The sequence below is a fragment of the Jaculus jaculus genome, chromosome 9 (genome assembly GCF_020740685.1).
Source record: "Jaculus jaculus isolate mJacJac1 chromosome 9, mJacJac1.mat.Y.cur, whole genome shotgun sequence".
NCBI classification, from domain to species: domain Eukaryota; kingdom Metazoa; phylum Chordata; class Mammalia; order Rodentia; family Dipodidae; genus Jaculus; species Jaculus jaculus.
The window spans coordinates 105,538,143-105,558,242 of NC_059110.1; the positions used below are offsets into that span (position 1 = coordinate 105,538,143).

Consider the following 20,100-nt stretch of genomic DNA (forward strand, 5'->3'; position numbering starts at 1 on the left):
TAACAGAAGATCAAGCAACATAAGATGGATAGATATAAGGATGGCAGGCACATTAGATGAAAGAAGCGAGTTGGACAAAAGTCTCGTGATGGGTAATAGCTATTCAAGGAATAAGAGACTTGAGCTTGAGTCTAGAGTCTGTTGCTTACCAGCAGAGAGAAGTTGGGTCCTCAGTTTCCCCTGTCTGAGGGAGGATTTCAAATCTGTCTGGCCCAATTCATAGCAAGGTCATTATGTGGCCCAAAGAGGAAGTAAAGGTGAAAATGTATCATAACCTACAAAGCTTGCCACGTATGAATTGGTATCTCGCTCCAACTGCTCGAGGTCAACATTGGCTTTTCGTCTTGGAGTCACCACTCCACGACACAGGTCTTGGCACAGAGTGGATGCCACCACTCTGCAGAGAGGAACCACCCTGCATTTTCTCACTTCTCTCGCCTTGGCAATGCTCCAGGCACTGGCTGTACAAGCGACAAAGACTCCACCCCATGCTACCCGGTTCTATTGGAAACATTGCCTTGACAAGTGGCAGTGGTCCCAGATGGAGCCGTGACATTTGAGGCAAGCCCCTTGCTGAACAGCTGGGCCCTGGTTCCAGAGATTGAAAGGAAAAGCTTCCTGAGGGCTGTGATCTGCTCGACCCTGGAGACATCAGGCCCGGGGGTTTCCAAGTAAAGACTCGCTGTTGTCACATGCTCACAGACAGGCTTGGAATGGATGTTGAAGTCTTAATATAGGCTGCCCACACGCCTCTTCCCAAATGCTGTCAGCAAAATGCTGTCTCTGTTTCCCTCCCTGGGTATATTTTAGGAGCCTAGGACAAGGGCACCATCTGGGCTTCCTTGCAGTACAGTGAAAATAATTTGGCTTTCCTGCCTTCTGTCTCCGTTCACCACCATCACCCTCCACTCGCCTCTCAGAAGCAGGATCAAAGGGCCCTTCTGTAAAACAAAATCCACTAGAAGAAAGAACTAATGTCATCCTGCACTGAACTGGCATCAAGTGATAGACCACAAAGAGGCGCAGCAGGAAGGACTTCCCACCCAAGGTCACTTTAGCTTGACCCCCACATGAAAATGCAGAGCACAGATGTGTGTAGCATGAGATCTCTATCATTCTTACAATTCACAGATAAGGAAACTCATGTTCCTACCTGTGACCCACGCACATGCACTTCCACACACCTCACCAGGGTTGTTTAAAAATGAGTGAAGGCTGGGGAGATGGTTCAATTGGTAGGACCTGAGTTCAGATATCCAGCACCCACATAAATGCTGAGCATGGTGGTATGCACCTGTAATCTCAGCACTAGGTAGGCCCAGACAGGAAGGATCCCTGGGACTTGCTGATCAGCTTGTCTCGATGACTAGGTGGGTTTGTGGTGCACACCTATAATCCCAGTGCTGTTGAGACAGAGACAGGGACTTTCTGGGGGCTCACTGGCTAACTAGCCTAGTCAAGTTGGTGAGCTATAGCTTCAGCAAGAGACCTTGCCTCAAAATTAGGATTGAGGGCTGGGGAGATTGCTTAGTAGTTAAGGCACTGGCCTGCAAAGCCAAAGGACTCAGGTTCAATTCCCCGGGACCTCTGTAAGTCAGATGCACAAGGTGGCGCATGCATCTGGAGTTTGTTTGCCAAGGCTGGAGGCCCTGGGCTAGATAGATCCCATGACTATAATAACTTGGCTCCTAAATCCACTTGCACATATTAGTAATCCCTTTCTTCCTCATGGCTCCCTTCCTCCTGTGCAGCAGGCCCCACACCAGCCTGAAAGCAGACCCCAGTGTCTTCAGCACTGGCTTCTTCTCAGAATGCATTGAGGAGCCAGGATCCATGTGGCCATTCTGGATCAATCAAATCAGTTCTGAATTATTGCTTTCGTACTTTTCCACATAAGTATGGGCATTTTCTTGGTATTTTCTTGCCATTTATTTTCCAGTAATTGGATGACCTGCATCGTATTTCTTGGAATGAGCTAATGCTTTTCTGTGATTGCCAAAACAGTCATTTTGTATTCATCTTTTAAAATCATTTTTTAAAAATCATTGTTCCATGTTTTTTCATAAGCCCGATCAGGCATCACCTTTCTTAGAAATCTATGTTGATACACAATTTTACGATTCATTTTTTCTTTTTATACTTATTTATTTACTTATGCAAAAGAGTGTGTGTGAGTGAATATAGGTGCACCTGGGCCTTTTGCTACTGCAAATGAACTCCAGACACTTGTGCCACTTTGTGCATGTGGATACTAGGGATACATGGATATTGGGGAATTGAATTCAGGCTGACTGGCTGGCTTTATAAGGAAGCATCTTTAACTGCTGATTCATCTCCCCAACCCTTATTCTTTTTTATTAAGAAAAATATCAATAAAAATATGATTTTTATGATTAAAATACTTTGGCAGATATTCAAATTTCTCTTAACTTATCAAGTACCATGGCATGAGATATGTTATTGAATTTAGGTGATCTGAGTCCTAGTGTGTATACCTGGTCCACAGAGCCTAGACAAGCTTTCGAAGGACATAAATAGGGAAAGCTGGCGGCCATTGACCATGTGACTTCTGGAAGTTAGGCACCACAGTGACAAGTAACAGTAAGTGGTCACTTCTTGCTAAAGATTTTGGCTCAGTGATCTGATACCTTCACCATCTTCCCCTCCTTTACATGTACCTCCCTCCCCATGTTCAAGCTTTTGTTGACTGCCATTGTTCTTGAGATGATGGTAATATTCTTACCAGAATCCTCAAGACTGAGTATATTCTGTCCCTTCCCTTTTCTCCTGGGACATCCTACCCCAGTGCCTTATATCCTCTGGTCTCCAGTCTTTTTCTCTCACTCAGCAATGCCACCAGGCCTTTGGACACGTGCATCCCTCTGCATTTAAAATCTTTCCTATGTCAGCTCCACATGCTCAGCAAGTTGCTGGGCATGTGGGAAGCACAAATGTGCTGGAAGAGCAAATGGAAGGGAGCGCTTGTGGCAATCCTCAGGTTCAGAATATTTTATTTCATTTGCTTGTGGTTTGGTCTTACTCCATCTCTGTCAAACGGAGAAAGCACAGCTCATAAACCGAGGCTGCTCCTGACCTGCACACATGTATTCTTGGGCAACAGTGCCTGACTAGCCTCCTTCTCTGTTCATGCGACCAGCCCGACCCTGGGTATCCATGCACAACCCCAACAAAAACATGCTGCCTGTTGGACCTTTGGTTTAAATACCTGATTTCAATTCAATGCAATTCATTTATTCTGAGGGAAACTCAGCTGACAACATCCTTCCTTCCCTCCAAGCTTTATGTTTGTTTTTTTTTAGAAGAATCATAAAATGTTGTCCCTAAAATCTCCACATTTTCCAAATAAAGACCTCAAGATCTATTTTATTTATTTATTTGTAAGGATAGAGAGAGAATCAGAGAGAGAGAAAGAGGGAGAGCGAGAATGGGTGTGCAGAGCATCTTGCCACCGCAAACAGCTCCAAATGCATATGCCACTTTGTATATCTGGCTTTATGTGGGTATTGGGGAATTGAACCAGGACTTCAAGTTTTGCAAGCAAGTGTCTTTAACCTCTGAGTAACCTTTTCAGCCCAAGACTTCAAGATTTTAAAGAGGCTTTGTCTTACCACATGGCAGACCTGTATTTTAAAATCCAGTTCCTAACTGGATGAGATGGCACGTGCCTGTAGTCTCATCTCCTCAGGAGGCTGAGGGCAGGAGACCCACTGGAGCCTGGGAGGGCAAATCAAACCTGGGCAACATCATGAGACCTTGTCTGAAGGGAAAAACAAATAATCCCTTTGATTCTCAGCTCAGCACTCTCTAAATTTTATCTCCAGAGTTAATCTAGGTAGATGGTATCTATGTGTATTTAATAGCTTTGAAACTAACTGGTATGAAGTTCTGGTAATTAACTATCATATTTCATTCAATTAATGAGTGTATAATCAAGGCTCATTTTATTCAAGCAGCTTGAGTGACAGGAGGAGTTTGGCATCTGTTGACGGGGCAGGGAGGAGAGGCGTCATCTACAGTGACTTTGTGGAATGAAAGCCTGACTGGCTTTGGGGAGATTTGCTGTCTCTTTTCTCCTTCATGGGGGCTAATGGCCAAGTACAAGCAGGAGGGTCTTCTGGGTCAGGCCTTGAGTGTACATCCCCTGCAGACACTGATAGTCATTGTCCTGGGTCTTTGACATGGTACATGTCTTTCCAGTGTAATTACATATAAACTCGCAAAGCCATAAGCCTTTGTGAATAGCCACAAGAGGACAACACAGCCTTCCATCCTAGCCCCTGTAATGACATCACATTACACTCTTGGAAACCTTCAAAACCTTTCTCAGCCTACGTCAGACATGCTTTGGCCCAGTGCAGAGAGGTAACATTTTCAACTGTATCCAAGGTATGTAAATTACCCCTCGACAATAGTTATATGGAAAGAACAAATTTAGGGCTGGAGAGATGGCTTAGCGATTACAGCACTCACCTGCAAAATCTAAGGACCCATATTCGACTCCCCATATCCCACATAAACCAGATGCACAGGTAACACATGTGCAAGGCCTTGCATGCACACAAGGTAGCACATGAGTCTGGAGTTTTATTGCAGTGGATGGAAGCCCTGGCATGCCAATTTTCTCTCTGTGTGTCTCTCTCTGTCTCTCTCTCTGCCTCTCTCTCTCTCTCTCTCTCTCTCTCTCTCTCTCTCTCTCTCTCTTTCTCTCTCTCTCTCTCTCTGAAAAATAAAAACTAAAAAAACAAATTTTTAAAGAACAAATTTTAGGCTGGGGAGATGGCACTTGTCATACAAGGCAAGGACCTGCATTTTGGATCTCCAGAACCTAAACAAAGCCAGATGCATTAGCATGTGCCTGTAATCCAGCACATCTACAGCAAGATAAGCAGTGGAGACAGGAGACTCCTGGAAGCTCACAGACGCTAGTTTTAAAGTCAGCAATTAACAGCAAACAGACCCTGCCTCAAACAAGGTGAAAGGTGAGGAGCAACACCTAAGGGCATCTAACCTCCACAGGTGTGCTATAGCTTGTGCATGTTCACACAAACACACACACACACACACACATGCACAGTTACTACCATGGAATTGTCAGTACTTCCACTAGAATGGGTGTCAAGTTTGATATAGGTACGATCAAAACTAGGCAATTCCTACTCAGATGTTCATAGCCCCTTTTTTCTGTTTTATTCCACCGATGCACTAAATTTTATTGACGAAGCTTCTTAATATTGACCTGATTTAATTCCAATGGTGAAACCTACTTGTTCACAATAAATTATTTATAATAAAATTCTCCTTTATATTAATATAATATTTTTAAGTATAATTATAAGAGACATTGACCTATCTGCTCCTCAAAATCTCCTGGAACTGTAAACTTAACTTGCACTTGATATTTTTGAGGGTTGGAGAAAGTAGGAAAAAAGAATTCTTGTCTTAGTTCCAAAGAACTACATTATATTTACATCTACATTAATTAAAAGGAAGGGAGCCTTCATTAATTCTATCAACATGGACTCTGCAATAGCCATTCAATAACTCGCTGACAAAAGTGACCTGGACATGCCAATAGAGAGATTTGCATCTAGGAACCATCTCTTCTGCAAGAATGATAACAGCCTAGCAGAACAGAAACAGTGTGTTTAGTAGAACTACTGCTTCTATAATTATAGATTATAGAGAGAAGAGACTGGCAAAATCACCTCAGCAGTCAAATATCAGTTAGACAAAGTAAGATACAAAAAAATGAATAATCTATAGGCATTTCTCTCAAACATTACCATCCAAAAGTGTCCTGGCTTCTCTGGCCTGTCTGGAACTTGGAAGTCACATCATCACTCCACACTATCTGAACACCAGCAGCCACGCATTTCTAACAATAAGCATCTCAACACCCAGTTAATCAATGCTTACTTAGTGCCAAACACTGCTTGATCACATTTGTACAGTAGAGCTCATTTGCATGTTTTGATCATTTACTCAGCACAACTATTCTTTGAGTGCTATTGCTGTAATAAAATTTTTCATGTGAAGGAATTGGGGCTCACATAGACTAAATAACACAGAACTTGAATGCTGGATGCTTGTCTTGAGCAAATGATCCGTCTTCATCCTCACCCTGCACTGGGATGAGTGTGTGGAGCTGTGGGAGCATAAGGTGAAGTGGGTGAATGAAGAGAAAAGGGACAGGAGTGAGAAGTCTGGGTTTGTAGGATTCAGCACGGGGGTAGACAGAGCACGCGCTAAACTTGGCTGAGGTTCAGAGTGCACCCACAGACCTTGTCTTTGCATGCTCAATGGTGCCAACCTAGAGGCCACTTCGGAATGTAGGAGATGCATCCTGCTCCATATTTTGTCATCTTCATTGTGTGGAGAAGAAGGAATACAGATATTTTGGGGAAAGGTTTGTAGACAGAAATTTCAGCTTCTAGAAGCAGCTATTTCAGAATGGTTCAATAAGAAGTGGATGCCAGGTGACATCCCTGATTCTTCCACAATGTTGCCTGATCTATCTGCTTGCTTACTAGATGCTGCCTAGGTCCTGAAAAACAGTGTCATCTTGTGTAATTTTCATGACAGTCCTCAGATGTGTTCCCCTATTCCTATAGAAGAAACTAAGATGCAGAGATGTCAAGTGTTGTTCTTCTCTGGGGTGGAGGGGAGAGAGCCACTTAACTCTAGTTTTCTGGATGCTATGATAACTGGACCATATTGTGGGTCTTTCATCAATGAAATGGTGGATGCCTCTTTTTGTTTGTAACTGTAATTGCATTCATGTCTTAGAAAACTGGAATCCTTATGACCAGGCAGATGTGTGATAATTGTCAACCTCGGAGTGAAGATGGTGGTGGATGATAAACATCACTCTCTGTTCTTCTCTGCAGACTGTGTGCTCTTACACATAAAGACAAACTTGCTAATGACTTTCTATAAATAAGTTCTAGCTTATAACTGTTGTTCCAGCAAAAGCTGCTGAAATGTAATCTCCCTTCAAATACAAAATACCTTTCTTTTCTCCCTAGTTTCTTATGAAAAGGCAAAGTAGACCAGCATCACTGTCACTGTTAGGGTATGTAACCCTAAAAAAAAAGTTCCTCCTCAGAGACATGCAATATATAGCTTTCATTTCTGGGGGTGGGAGTCTAGCATAAGGATGGGTACTCAGGACCAAAGTGTCAACTGGAATTAAACCCATTTGAGTTGATGATGCCTTGAAAAGTTTAAAGGACACTGAAAATGTGAGAATGACAGTTATTTTCTGGGAAGGGACAGGTTCTCAGGCTGTAGTTTGCCCCAATATGTATAGAATGCTTACTAGAAAATGCATGCGTCAGAAGTTGCTTACTCATTTTCCAGCTTAAACAAGCAGTGGCTGGAAAACTATAGTCATGGACAAACTCCAGCCCACAGTGTGTTTTTATAAATAGTTTTATGGGAAGTCATCCACATCCATTCTCTTCTATCTTCTCTATGGCTGCTTTCCTAATGGAAAAGCAGAGTTGAGTCATTGTGACAGAAATCCCACAGCCACCATGGATAGGGACATTTGCTATCTGAGTCATTGCATTAAAGAGTCACTGGCTTTTGGATTACACTCTGAGCCACTGGGGATGCATTTCTCTTGGAAGTTCTCATCTTATCTACTGTAGGTGACACACATAGTTCCCCCTAGTAGATTACTCCTTCCTCAAGCTCCCTTGGAAAGACAGACACAAAGTCAAGATGCAGATGAGGGAGCTGCATGTAAATTCTGGAGTGGTGGTGTTCACCCTTAATCCCAGCTCTCAGGAGGCAGAGACAGAGAACCCCTGGATCTCACTAGCTAGCTAGGCTAGATGGGTCAGTGAATGACCCTACTTCAGTAAATAATGTGCAGAGCAATAGAGGGAGACCCCTAATGACATCTCTGGCATCCACATGCACATATAGGCACACATGCACCCACACACGTACAAGCTTGCATGCATACATGCACACACACACTATAAATATATATAGACACAAAAGTGCAAAGCATCAACGCTAATGGTAAACACAGTGAGCCTTCCAGACCCTTGATTAAAGGATTTATCTGTCCTAGCTCATAAAGTCATCCCAATGGTTCTATGAAGGAGTCAGTATCACTATCCTTATTTAAAGATGAGAACTTGTGTTGCCCAAGAACTGTGTGAGGAAGCCAAGCTGTGTATTAAATATGTCATGTATGGTCCTTGTCCAGAGGAAGTGTCAAGTATGGTGAGAAGAGAGCACTAATTATTCTCACAATTCATGTGGAGGTACTATTATGATGAATATTGCAAGAACAGGGGGAGTGTGGTGAGAGTGGGCTCTGGAGAACCCTCTCGAGCTGGGATCCACAAAGATTCACAAATAGGAGCCAGGCTCAGAGGGGATGGGAAAGGTATTTTAAGGAGAAGGAGCATAGCATGCATCTGCTTTAGAGAAGGAGGAAGTGCAGCATGTAGGGAAGGTTGGAATAAACTCACTGCAGCCAAAGCATAATGACCAGAGACATCGTGGGAAAGTCAAGGCCACACAAAGGCTGGGCTCATATTCAAGGCTTTCACTAAAAGGCAGTGGGAGTCACTTCAGTGTTAGAATGGGAACATGGTGGCCTTGTCACTCTAAATACCATCACAAGGCAGTGCAGCTCTGTTATGTTAACTACAGGGTGGAGCATCATACTGAGAAAGGTGGACCAGGCTAGGCATGTGCAGAGGAGAGAGTCACCGGATGCACGAGGGGCCAGTACTTCCCACTCCTACAAAGGGAAAACTGTGCTGGAGACCTGTGCAGCAGAGGCTGTTCCCAGCTGGACCAATGACAAAGGTGATGTGGTGGTTTGAATGTAAAACATTCCTCGTAGTCTCATGTGTTGGTGATTAACTCTCATAATCGATCCCTAGCCAGTGTCTGAGGTTTGGGGAGGTGGAGCCTTGCTAGAGGAGGTGTCATTGGACATGGCTCTTGAGGTTTATTAGTCCAGCCCCACTTCCCAGAGCTAGCTGGCTCACTCTTGCTGTTTCCTCCCAGATGATGTGACAAGATGTAACACCCTGGATGGGCAGGTGATTTGGCCAAAGCTCTGCCACGCTTTTTGGTTTTTGATGAAGCTTTCCTTCAAAACTATAAGCTGAAATAAACTCTTTTTCTTTCCATAAGCTGCTCCTGGCAGTGTTTTATCCCAGCAAGGAGAAGGTTAAAGCTATAAGAGACTTGCTGTCAACTTGGAAGCCTGCTTACAAAGGGTTTATTTAGCAAACACAAGTGCTTATGCATTAGCCTGAAGCTGAGTCAGGATTCTCACTTCAGTGTGAAGCGAGATTTGCCTTTTGTCCTAAGAAAGTTTTGGGATGTGGAAGCTGCTCTCCATCCCCTTCAAACAGAAGCTAGCCTGGATGTGACAGGCGACCCATGATCCTTGTTTAACAGTTGCTCAGTAAGTACTCAGTGGATGGATGGAGTATGAAAGACCATATCATCATAGGCAAGACATAGTCCCTCTTCAATCCTCAGTTCCTTTGTTTTCAAAAGAAGTAAGCTGATCTTGATTTTCACTAAGGCCCTTTCCAGGATTAAGACTCTGAGATGGATATTCACTTGGCAAGAACTCACCAAACTCTCTTCTGAGCCAAATTGCATACGTATCAAGGATATGATGGTAAAAAAAAAAAAAGAAAAGTACCCATTTCTGGGCTGGAGAGAAGGCTTAGCAGTTAAAGCACTTGCCTACAAAGTCTAAGGACCCAGATTCAATTCCCCAGTACCCACATTAATCTGATGCAAAAGGTGGCACATGCTTCTGTAGTTCATTTGCAGTGGCTTGAGACCCTGATGTGTCCATTCTCTCCCTCCCTCCCTCCCCCGCCTCTCTCTCTCTCTCTCTCTCTCTCTCTCTCTCTCTCAGACAGAAACACAAGATGATGCAAGTGCACAAGGTCACACATGTGCATAAACTGGTGCATGCATCTGGTGATCGACTGCAATGACTAGAGGCCCTGGCACACCAATTCTCACTCTCTCTCTCTCATAAAAAAGAAAAAAAAATTCAATGTACATGATGCTTACATGTAAACTATCATCATAAGAACCGGGTGCATGCTCAGCTCTAGTACATTCTTGAGTATGTGGGAGACCATGGGTATGGTGTCCTCATGAGTCAAATGGAGATACACTTTAATTTATTTAATTGCTTTGAGAATTAAATGAGATAGTTGTGAGTACTGGAACATCTCTATACCTGATTCCCATTTATGCAACCTTTTACTGCCTTGCCCAAAAATGTTACCAGCTATGTGGGCATACATTAGCTCAGTCAAGTTAACATATAAAATCAACCACTACAAGTTTACTTCCTAAGTAAAAGCAACATTGAAAGAAGGAAGGGCTCAATACTTAGTGCCAGTGTTTCACAGAAGATGACTGAAGGAAAAAATGTCAAGCAAGGCCTCCTGTCTCCACTTTGCTCCACTGAGGAGCCATGGTGAGTTTTCAAAAGCATAAATCCGGTCAAATGATTTATTCCTTAACCCCAGTGACTTTTCTACTGTACTTGGAATAAAATCAGAAATTCTCCCCTTAATCTATAAAGTCCTGAATAAACTGGTACCATCTTGAGTCCCTATTGTCCCTGCCTAACCATTCTCATCCTTGTTCCTACCTCGGGTTCTTTGTAAGGCTGTGCTCTGTGTGAGAAATGATCCTTCCTCTGATTACCCTAGGCCTGGCTCCTCTTCACCAGCAGGTCTCAGCTCTCCAAAGAGCCTTTCACTAGCAACACTAGTAGACATGTCTTCCACGTCTACACTTGTGTGGGTATGCACATTCATGAACACACGCACAGAGCAAAAACCAAAAAAAAAAAAAAGAAAGAAAGCTGGGTGCTAAAGTGGAACCTCTCAAGCTTGATTATGCATTCTAATCACTGGGAATTTGGTTCAAAGCAAATGTTGATTGAGTAGGTCTGAGGTAAGGTGTCAGGTGTATTTCTTTCTTTCTTTCTTTCTTTTTATTTTTTTATTTTTTTGAGGTAGGGTCTCACTCTAGTCCAAGCTGACCTGGAATTCACTACATTGTTTCTGGGTGTCCTTGAACTCACTCCCAAGTGCTGGAATTAAAGGTGTGTGCCACCATGCCTGGCTAGGTTCTATATTTCAAGCAAGCTCCCAAATGCTGACACTGACTGCTGCTGGCCACACAGTGAGTAGCAAAACATTAAGCCTTGTCATTAACATCTGGGTGGAGGGAGGAGAGGTTAGCTGAATTCAAAGTGTCTTTATTGTAAGAAAATGTAAGCTCTATAAAATCACCACTTTTGCAAATTAGAAGGTTAGTTTTACATGGTTCAACCTGACACAACCTGCAGTCTATCAGCCGACTGCTAATAGAAACCAAAGCTTCTGATTATCAGGATCTTAACCATTTCCCCTTGAACAAAGAGGAGGTAAGGCTTTGGATCAAAGTACTAAATGTTTCATTTTAACAATGTAATGCAGAGCACAATCTGGTTCATATATTCACAAGCCTGTTCTCAGTTTTTTGCCCCAGAGAGCATCCCAACCCATGGGGCAGGACATGGCCCAGGACCTTCTCCCTGCCTTTTTCTGGATTGCAAATTGGAGAGAAGGCTTGCTCCACTGGCTTGCCTTCTGATACAGGAATTTGGGGGTTCCTTGCCAGTGGACCAATACAACACTTCAATGCATCAGTGATTTGGGGGTATCTCTAGGTTCTTGTCTTATGAATTTCAAGAATGAACTTCCCAAAGCAGAGGATAAGGTTTAGAAAGATCTCATTAGAGCTTAGAGTTTTAAGAGGGAGAACTTTAAGAGAAAGGGAGGGGGGCTAGAGAAAGGAAAGAAGGCATTGAGAAGCCCAGAATTTAAGAGAAGAAAGAAAGCAAAGCTCTTGCCAAAGAGGCAAGATAAGGTTTGAGAAGACAACTTGAAGACTCATACTGGAGGTTTTTATGTGAGCCCCATGGATCGCTGGCTGGTTTAGCCCATCTAGTCCTGACATCAGACGTCTGCAGTAAAGATTAGTGGAATAGGGCACTCTTCCAAGAAATCTTAATTCTTTAGGAAGGGCCTTCTCAGAAAGGAGAGGATGGAGTACTGAAGGGGCAGAGATAAGGAAAGGCTTGACTTTTCTGTTGTTTCTAACTTGTAATAAAGCATAATGACTTAGCTTTCCTTTTACAGGCCCAAGAACAATTTCTGCATTTATTGAAGGGGAATGCTATTCATTTCAGGGTCCTATACCCCCTAAACTGCCTGACTTCCACTTCCCTGCTCTAGTGTTTGAAGCATGTTGCAATTTCAAGGCATGTCTTGAAGCAGTGGTATCTCCAGGTGGCTTTGCAGGCCATGTCAGTCAGGGAGCCAGGGGACAGGGAAGAAAGAAGATCAACCCAACGGCAACTTGTGTCTCATGATTAAAGAGTTCACGTGACACTGGGGAAAAAAAGTATATAGGGTGTGTGAGGAGCCTTGGCTCCTGGTTTTTCCTTGTGACAACACTGTTCTACCTGTAAGGTGTCCTGGATGTGTGCTTGGGAAGTCCAGGGTTTGAAGAGCATATGCCTCATAGAGTCCTCCCTGAGCAAGGCTTTCTGAGGAAAGAGGGGCTGAAGAGAACCATCTGCTTGATGGTTAAGGTGTCTGCAGGAGCTAGAGGCCCTGATGCACCCATACTCTTTTCCTTCCCTCCCTCTCTTTCTCCGTCTCTCTCTTGTGCACGCTCACTCTCCATATGTATGGAGAGAGAAAGATGCTTGCAAATACATAATAAATAAAATTAAAATTCAGTAAAAAGTTTCCATTTTGGTCATTGCCTTTCTTAACCTCAAAAACTTCACCTCTTTTTGAAAACAACATGGGATATGACTAATAACAAATATTCTCTTATACTTTGAGAGTCAAGATCATTTTCACATGGACTACTTCATTAGATTTTCAAGTCAGCCTCTGGAATGCACCATCATGATTACAGAAAGAAAAATGATGCTTGCACTGTGACAATGTTGTAAGAGACCAAAAAAAACAAGAGAGTGAGATGGTTGTGTATGTCCCGGGGCATGCTTGCAAGGGAGGCTGTTATAGCTAATAGGAAGACTTGGGTATATGGATATGAATCAACTTAAAAGATTGGCCACAAGCTAGTCTGACATTGTTTGACATTTATCTATTTGTGTGTGTGGCAGGGCAGACCAGGTCCTCTTGCTACTGCAAATGAACAGCAAGCACTTGGTTCTTTTTTTTTTTTATCCAGCTTACATGGGTGGCTGAAGAAGTGAACCTACCCCTTGAATTTTAAAGGGACACTTTTTCTGAACAGAACCCAAGCAGACAGGACAAGCACCTGAAACTGCTGAAACATCTTCGCAGCCCTATCCTAACATGTAAAAAAAAATATCAGGCTCAGCATCCTACTTGTAAATGGCTCCATCCCTATTGTTTCTTTAAGCCTTCCTTTATTTGCATGTGTGCATTTGTATAATATATAAGCACAGAAAAAATATCTGCAAAGACTTACACTAAATCGTTAGTGTCCATATCATTTGGTCTGGGATTGGACAGGGGTAAGAGACATTTTTTTTACTTCGACATTTTTTTTAATTTGTTAGGAAAAAATTATACTTTCATATTGTTATTTAAAAATATTTTGGGGGTCTGGAGAGATTGCTTAGTGGTTAGGGTGTATACCTGTGAAGCCTAAGGACCCAGGTTCAATTCTCCAGGTCCCACGTAAGCCAGATGCACATGGCAGCACATGCATCTGGCCATACTCTCTCTTCCACTCTGTGTCTCAAATAAACAAATAAAAATAAATCTGTGTCCTTCTCTCTACCTCTTCTATGTTGTTTTAAATACATATACATATACATACATACACATATATATATATGCCACTCTGAGACTACATAGGAATTCCAGGTCAGCCTGGGCTCGTGTGAAACCCTACATCAAAAAACTATATAGGTATTTTTTTTCTTCAGCTCCCCAGACTGCCTGCTGCACAAGAGCTTGAAAGACAGATTACTGGCCCTTACTGGAGACAGAGGAAGTAAAATCTTACACACCTAGGTGACCTGGACCCACTAGGGCATCAGGAGACTGAACCATCTGCACTTTCTCTTCATCAGAATCCTGCATCCTGCAGACTGGTTGGTCTCTGCTCAGAGTCACAAGACTGGCTCAGCACATAACAGCTCCCCACTGGCCCCAAGGCTGCCAGGAAAATTTACTCATTCCCAGTGGCAGTTGGTGCAGCTGGGAGAGTGTCAGGCCCTGCAGGGTTGTTCCTTTCTTAATAAGGAAAATTCACTTTCCACACACTTTAGAGGAAATGTCCTGGGAGGATAGAACCAGATGGGCACTAAGTTTATTAAAAGCATACTTGTTACCAGAAAACATTTGCAAATATGCATGGGTATTTGTGTGTGTGTGTGTGTGTGTGTGTGTGTGTGTGTGTGTGTGTGTGTGTCTGTGTTTGTGTGCATTCCACACAGATAAATTTGCATATCCCTCTGAAATGCTTTCAATTAAATGCTTATCTTTTCTGATTTTTCTTCGGTATATTTTGCAGTCCATGCTTTCATGGGAGCACAAGCTTTGCCTCTCAACTTCACTGCTGGCTGGTTCTGATTCTTGCTTTTCCTTTTCTCCAGGTGCAGCTCATTCACTATAACCATGAGTTATATACAAATGTCACAGAAGCTGCAAAGAGTCCAAATGGATTGGTGGTAGTTTCTATATTTATAAAAGTAAGTCTTGCATTCATTCTTTCTTCTTGCCTAACCAGAATGTCAGTCTAAACTCCCTGTTAGTGATAACAATATTTACAAAGGGTGATGCCTATTAACACTAAGACATCTGTGGGTTCATAGGACTTTAAATTTTTTATTTACTTTTTCCATTTTTGACAAGTGCATACATGTATATAATGCATTTTGATCTTATTCCCTCCCACTACTCCCTTATTCCCCACCCTCCCGTGAACACCTTTCTTCTTCCCCATTTAAGCCCTGTCTTACTTTCATGCCTTTATTTCAACCCATTGAATTGAATGAGGGTTTTTTTTTTTTTTTTGCACCACTATGGGTGGAAGATTATTTACTTTGGAGTTGGCAACTTACCAGTGTCTACACCACTGATGAACCTGACTCCCTGTCTCCCAGCAGCCATTAGATGGCATTGGATAGTCTGAGATTCATGAAGAACTCAGTTCCCTGCAGGGAAATACAGAAATGTCAGGATCCATCCCAGAGCACGAGGGTGTGTGGGTTCAGGAGGCTCCTGTCTTGGAGAGAAAGGGAACACTAATTGAAGGAACAGGTTTCAAGTCCTGCCTGCCACAATGTATCCCAGAAGGATACAACAGCAAGAGAGAGGATAGCTCACAGATGCCTTCTGGAATTGGGCCACTCTCATTGTCAAGAAGCCTGAAAACATACCACATATGATCATACATGTAGAAGTTAACTCCCTCTGAGGCTTTCCGCATGCCAGTCTTTCCATGAACAACTCCTGGAGGCCAGCCTGCCCTCCCCCATAATCCCTATGGTTTGCTCCCTTTCCTCAAAGCTGCACAGTCTATACATGTCAACCCCAGAGGCACAGACACATTACAACTGACAGAGTGACTGATGGACCACTGGGTAGCCAGCTTCCTCAACAACAAACTACTGGCATGTTTCACAAGCTCTTGCAGAAATGTGGGCTCCATGGAAACTGTGAGAAACAGTCAAGTTTATAGGGCCTGGCTGCTCCCTTGAAGGTTGTTGGGAAGACTTATGTCCCAGAATCTAAGACCTGGGAAGGAACAATGGCCAGCTCCTGCATCTCCTAAAACCTGTTTGGCCTCTGAGGAAGCTACTGTTCTTTCTTTGAGAAAATGCGCGGCTTTCTGGCTCAATTTTCACAGCCTTGCTCTCGGTTCCAAAAATTCAACTCCCAGATAACAAGTTCCGCCATGACTGATCCAAACTGTGACTGTCCCTCATCTTAAAATTCCAGTAGGAAAGCCGGGTGTGGTGACACACACCTTCAATCCCAACACTTGGGAGACAGAGGTAGGAGGATCACCGTGAGTTTGAGGCCAGCCTGAGACTACATAGTGAACTCCAGGTCAGCCTGGGATAGAGTGAGTGAGACCCAACCTCATAAAACTAATAAAATAAAATAAAATAAAATAAAATAAAATAAAATAAAATAAAATAAAAAGGTAAAAATATCTCCAATGGAATATAGTGTACAGGCCCACCCTCTGCTAGGCACTGGTACCCAGGAATGAGATGAACTGACCCTCAAGGAGGTGCAGACTCTGGAAGTCGTCAACCCTCCTGACATCCCTGCCTCCCATCCCCAGCTCCCTGCAGGTTAGGCAAAAATAGATGAGAAATCCTCTCACATGTAGATAGTTCACCCAAATACAGGTCCCCCTGCTCAAAAAATTGATCCACAAGAGGCTTGAGGTTTGTGATCAAAGAAGAGATGTGTTTATCTTTAGGTTTTATTTATCTCTGTCCTCCACCTCTCCCCCACCCTTCCTGTGACCATGGAAAGCTGAGATTTGACTGTAATTGCTGCTCAATCACACACCATTAGCTTCCCACTTAAGCTCACTTATTCCAAGTACATATTTTATCCTCTCACCCACGCAGCCAACACACTAGTGCCCACAAATCATCTGTGTGCACTTTGAAAATGTTTCAGTAATTTTTAATCAGCTCAAAGGGGTTTGGTCACAACATCAGTGTTTCCAGGACTTCACCAGGTACTAGGCGCCCCAGGCCCCCAGCAGTTAAGAGCCATAGAAGATTCCTTACCTGACCAACATCACATTTCATGCCCATGGCACTCCTCCTGTCAGGGCAGCATCATAGTACACAGGTGGCTCCAAACTCTCTTTGAAAATGATAAAATGTATGTCACAAAAGAAGCTGAAGTTGGCACAAATATTCCCAGGGAGCGACAGTGTTCAGTGTGGGATTTCTCCATTTTGGGGTGGATTTTTACCTCCATTGAGTATCGTCACTCTCCAAGCACCCATTAGTGGTATGTCTCATCACAACATACCCAGGAAACTGTGTGAAAAAGAAGACAGATGGAGGCAAAATAAACAGTCTGCACTTTCTCCAAACTAAAATTACCTGTTGCTTACCTAATAATAATAATCATTGGCACAATTTTTCCAACCCTTAGAATAAATCAGATTCAAAATGCTGATGTGTCACAACATCCCATTAGCAGCTGAGGCATAAATTGCAGAGCATAGCTAAGCAAGGTAGGAGAGAAATGATTGGGATGAGCAGCGGTTCTGAGAAAAGGCTTAGTAAGAAAAAACAGGCGCTAAGAAAACCAAGCACAGTTGTATGGGGCCACATCATGGTCTCCTAAGTGGTGATCTCTTGGAGCTTAGCCTCTTCTTCCAAAGGAGGTCTTTGGAAATACAAGGGTATAGCATAAAATGGGAACTCCTCTCCAAACACCTAGAACAATGTTCAGCCTGTAATTAATGGGTACTAGATAAATACTTACTAGATGCATGGATGGGTGGATGGGTGGATCAATGAGTAGGTAGGTGGATAGATTAGATGCATGAATGATTGGATGGGTGGGTGACTATATGGGTGTATGGGTATATGGGTAAATAGGTAATTGAATGATATGGCTTATGATATATTCAGTACATACAATAAGGTTGTATGTAACTTGTCTTTCCAAATCCCTTTACAGAATACTCTAACTAGGTAAATATCTTTCCCCTAACATGTCACTCCCTACCTTGTGATGGTTCCTCATTCCTACAGAATCAAGTTGAAGTGTCATAACATGACACTCAAAGCTTAGTATGGGCCAGCCTGTGCCTGCCTAGTTAGCCTCCCTTCTCCCCTCACCGTCACCTCCAACTACCTTGAAATAGTTGGGTGAGTATTCTGGTTCCCACGATAAGACTTCTGCATGGAATATTTTTCCTTGCCTTATTATCCTTTTTCTTGTTCTACCGCCAAAACACTTTAACTTCTGCCCATCCTTCCAGACCAACTCAGTCCCTAACTCCCTAATTCCCTAGGAGTGGGCGGTTCCCCTACTATCATCATACTTTTTTTTTCTTTTCACAATTTTTATTAACATTTTCCATGATTACAAAAAATACCCTCCCTCCCCCCATCATACTTTTAACTCAATCAAAACACTCCTTACGCTATGAGAACTTGTTTACCTACCTGTTTTCCTTCTCTAGACAAGGAGTGTATCAGTTACTTTCTCATTACTATGGAAAAATTCTGGACCAGAAACAGCTTACAGAAGGAATGGGTGTATTTCAGCTTAAAATTTTAAGGGGAAGTTTAATCATGGCAGGGAAAGACTGGCAGGAGCAGACAGCTAGGCAACACATTTTCACATCAACAGAAAGGAAGTAGAGAATGCAAGGAGGGCTGGACTGTAACACCCCAAAGCCTCTCTCCCCTCCGTGACACACTTCTTTCAGCAAGGCTCTTTCTTCCTCTTCCTACAGGTCCCACAAACTTCCCAAACAGTGCCACCAACTGGGTGTGAACCAAGCATTCAAACACATCAGTCTGTGGGGGATATCCCACATCCAAACCACCACAAGGGGTCTCAATGTCCATCCTTCACAGAGTTTGGTACTTGCCAGATAATCAATATGAAAGAACAAGAAAGAGAATGTACAGAGATGTTTGCCCTAGGAGAGTGCTGTCCAGACATTGATACTTTCTTTTCTTCCGTAGGTTTCTGATTCATCAAACCCATTTCTTAATCGAATGCTCAACAGAGACACTATCACAAGAATAACATATAAAAGTAAGTTTGGTTCAATTTCCTTTACAGCAACTATTCTATAAAGGTTAGTCCTGTCGGAAGGCAGGAAACCAGAACTGATGATCTCCGTGGGCCCCTTTCAGCTTCATGATCCTTTAATTTTGCAAAAAGTCACTCTGGAGAGTCAGGGTTGGCCAAAAGCAGCCCATTTAAAACACAAGTCCCCACGGTGCCTGTGCCGTCCATGCCTGCCTAAGGCAATAATGATTATGATGATGTGGTCATTCTTATCCCATGGACTAGTAATGAGCTGGGGGATCCTACTGGCTGACTAACTCTACCACGTCAGCTGTCCAAGGTTGAGGCTGTGCCAACTGTGTGATTGAAAAAGCACCCACCAGGTACTTTAGGCACAACCTCAACCCTCTCAGAGGCCTTCAGCTGGCCCAAGTGTCCCTCTCTATATATGACTGGAGATCCAAGAGAAGGCTGGATAGTATCCTTCATTCTCTGTGGTCCATGAATCTATAGGGCTCTGCCAGCCCCTGGGACTCAACTACTTCAGTAAGGAAGACGGAAGAGTGCCAAGCGGAAGAAGGAAAAGTAAAGGAGGTTCTGCCACCATTTGCAGCCTTTATAGAAGCTGAAGGATTTGGAGGAAGCTGTGTGAGCTGGCACACCACAAGAGATGAAAAATCAATATGGCAAAAGTCCAGGGGTTATGAGGTTCTTGGTTAGGAGTGAGCAGGAAACAAATTCAAGTCTTTTCTTTAAGCATCATCAAGGAGTCCCCTTATTTTGACCCTGTTTCCTTGTCAGCAAAGTGAAAAAGTCCAACCTCGGGTCTCTAAAAATCTTGTAAATATGGAGTTGGGACTCAAGCAATAGGTAACTAACAATCGTTGCTGAGGGATTAAACAAAAAAAGTATGCAAACATTCTAACTCCCACATCCCCTTTAATGCTAGGAGCTCAGCTGTGTCTAGCTCTTGCCTCCAAGATGATGCAGAAAAGGCAGTCTGCTTGTTCACAAGCCTCACTTTGGACAGCTAGAGGCAGGGTATTGAGAATCCTGCCTTCATCTACCCACCTCCTCCTTTAACAAATATCTCCTGCAAGAATGTAAAGATGGCCCAGGCACTAGCCCTCCTCACAGCCAGGTAACGCTCATAAAGAGAGGTTGGAGGGTGGTGGGTTGATGAACAGACCAGAGAATCACTACTCCTGGATATCTGCACATCACCCAGAGGGAGGAATTAAATTCTCTCCACATGCATCGTGCCTTTCCT

At 43.2% G+C, this 20,100-nt stretch overlaps 1 protein-coding gene across 2 annotated transcripts in view; it reads left to right on the forward strand.

The window, feature by feature from the left end:
• The window catches only part of Ca10 (carbonic anhydrase 10), a 546,239-nt gene that overhangs the window by 506,764 nt on the left and 19,375 nt on the right, over positions 1-20,100 (forward strand). For both annotated transcript variants that reach the window (XM_045159300.1, XM_004655625.2), the window contains exons 6-7: positions 14,693-14,788; positions 18,782-18,854. In XM_045159300.1, coding sequence (XP_045015235.1) covers positions 14,693-14,788; positions 18,782-18,854 — 169 coding nt within the window. The remainder of the gene's footprint in view (positions 1-14,692; positions 14,789-18,781; positions 18,855-20,100) is intronic.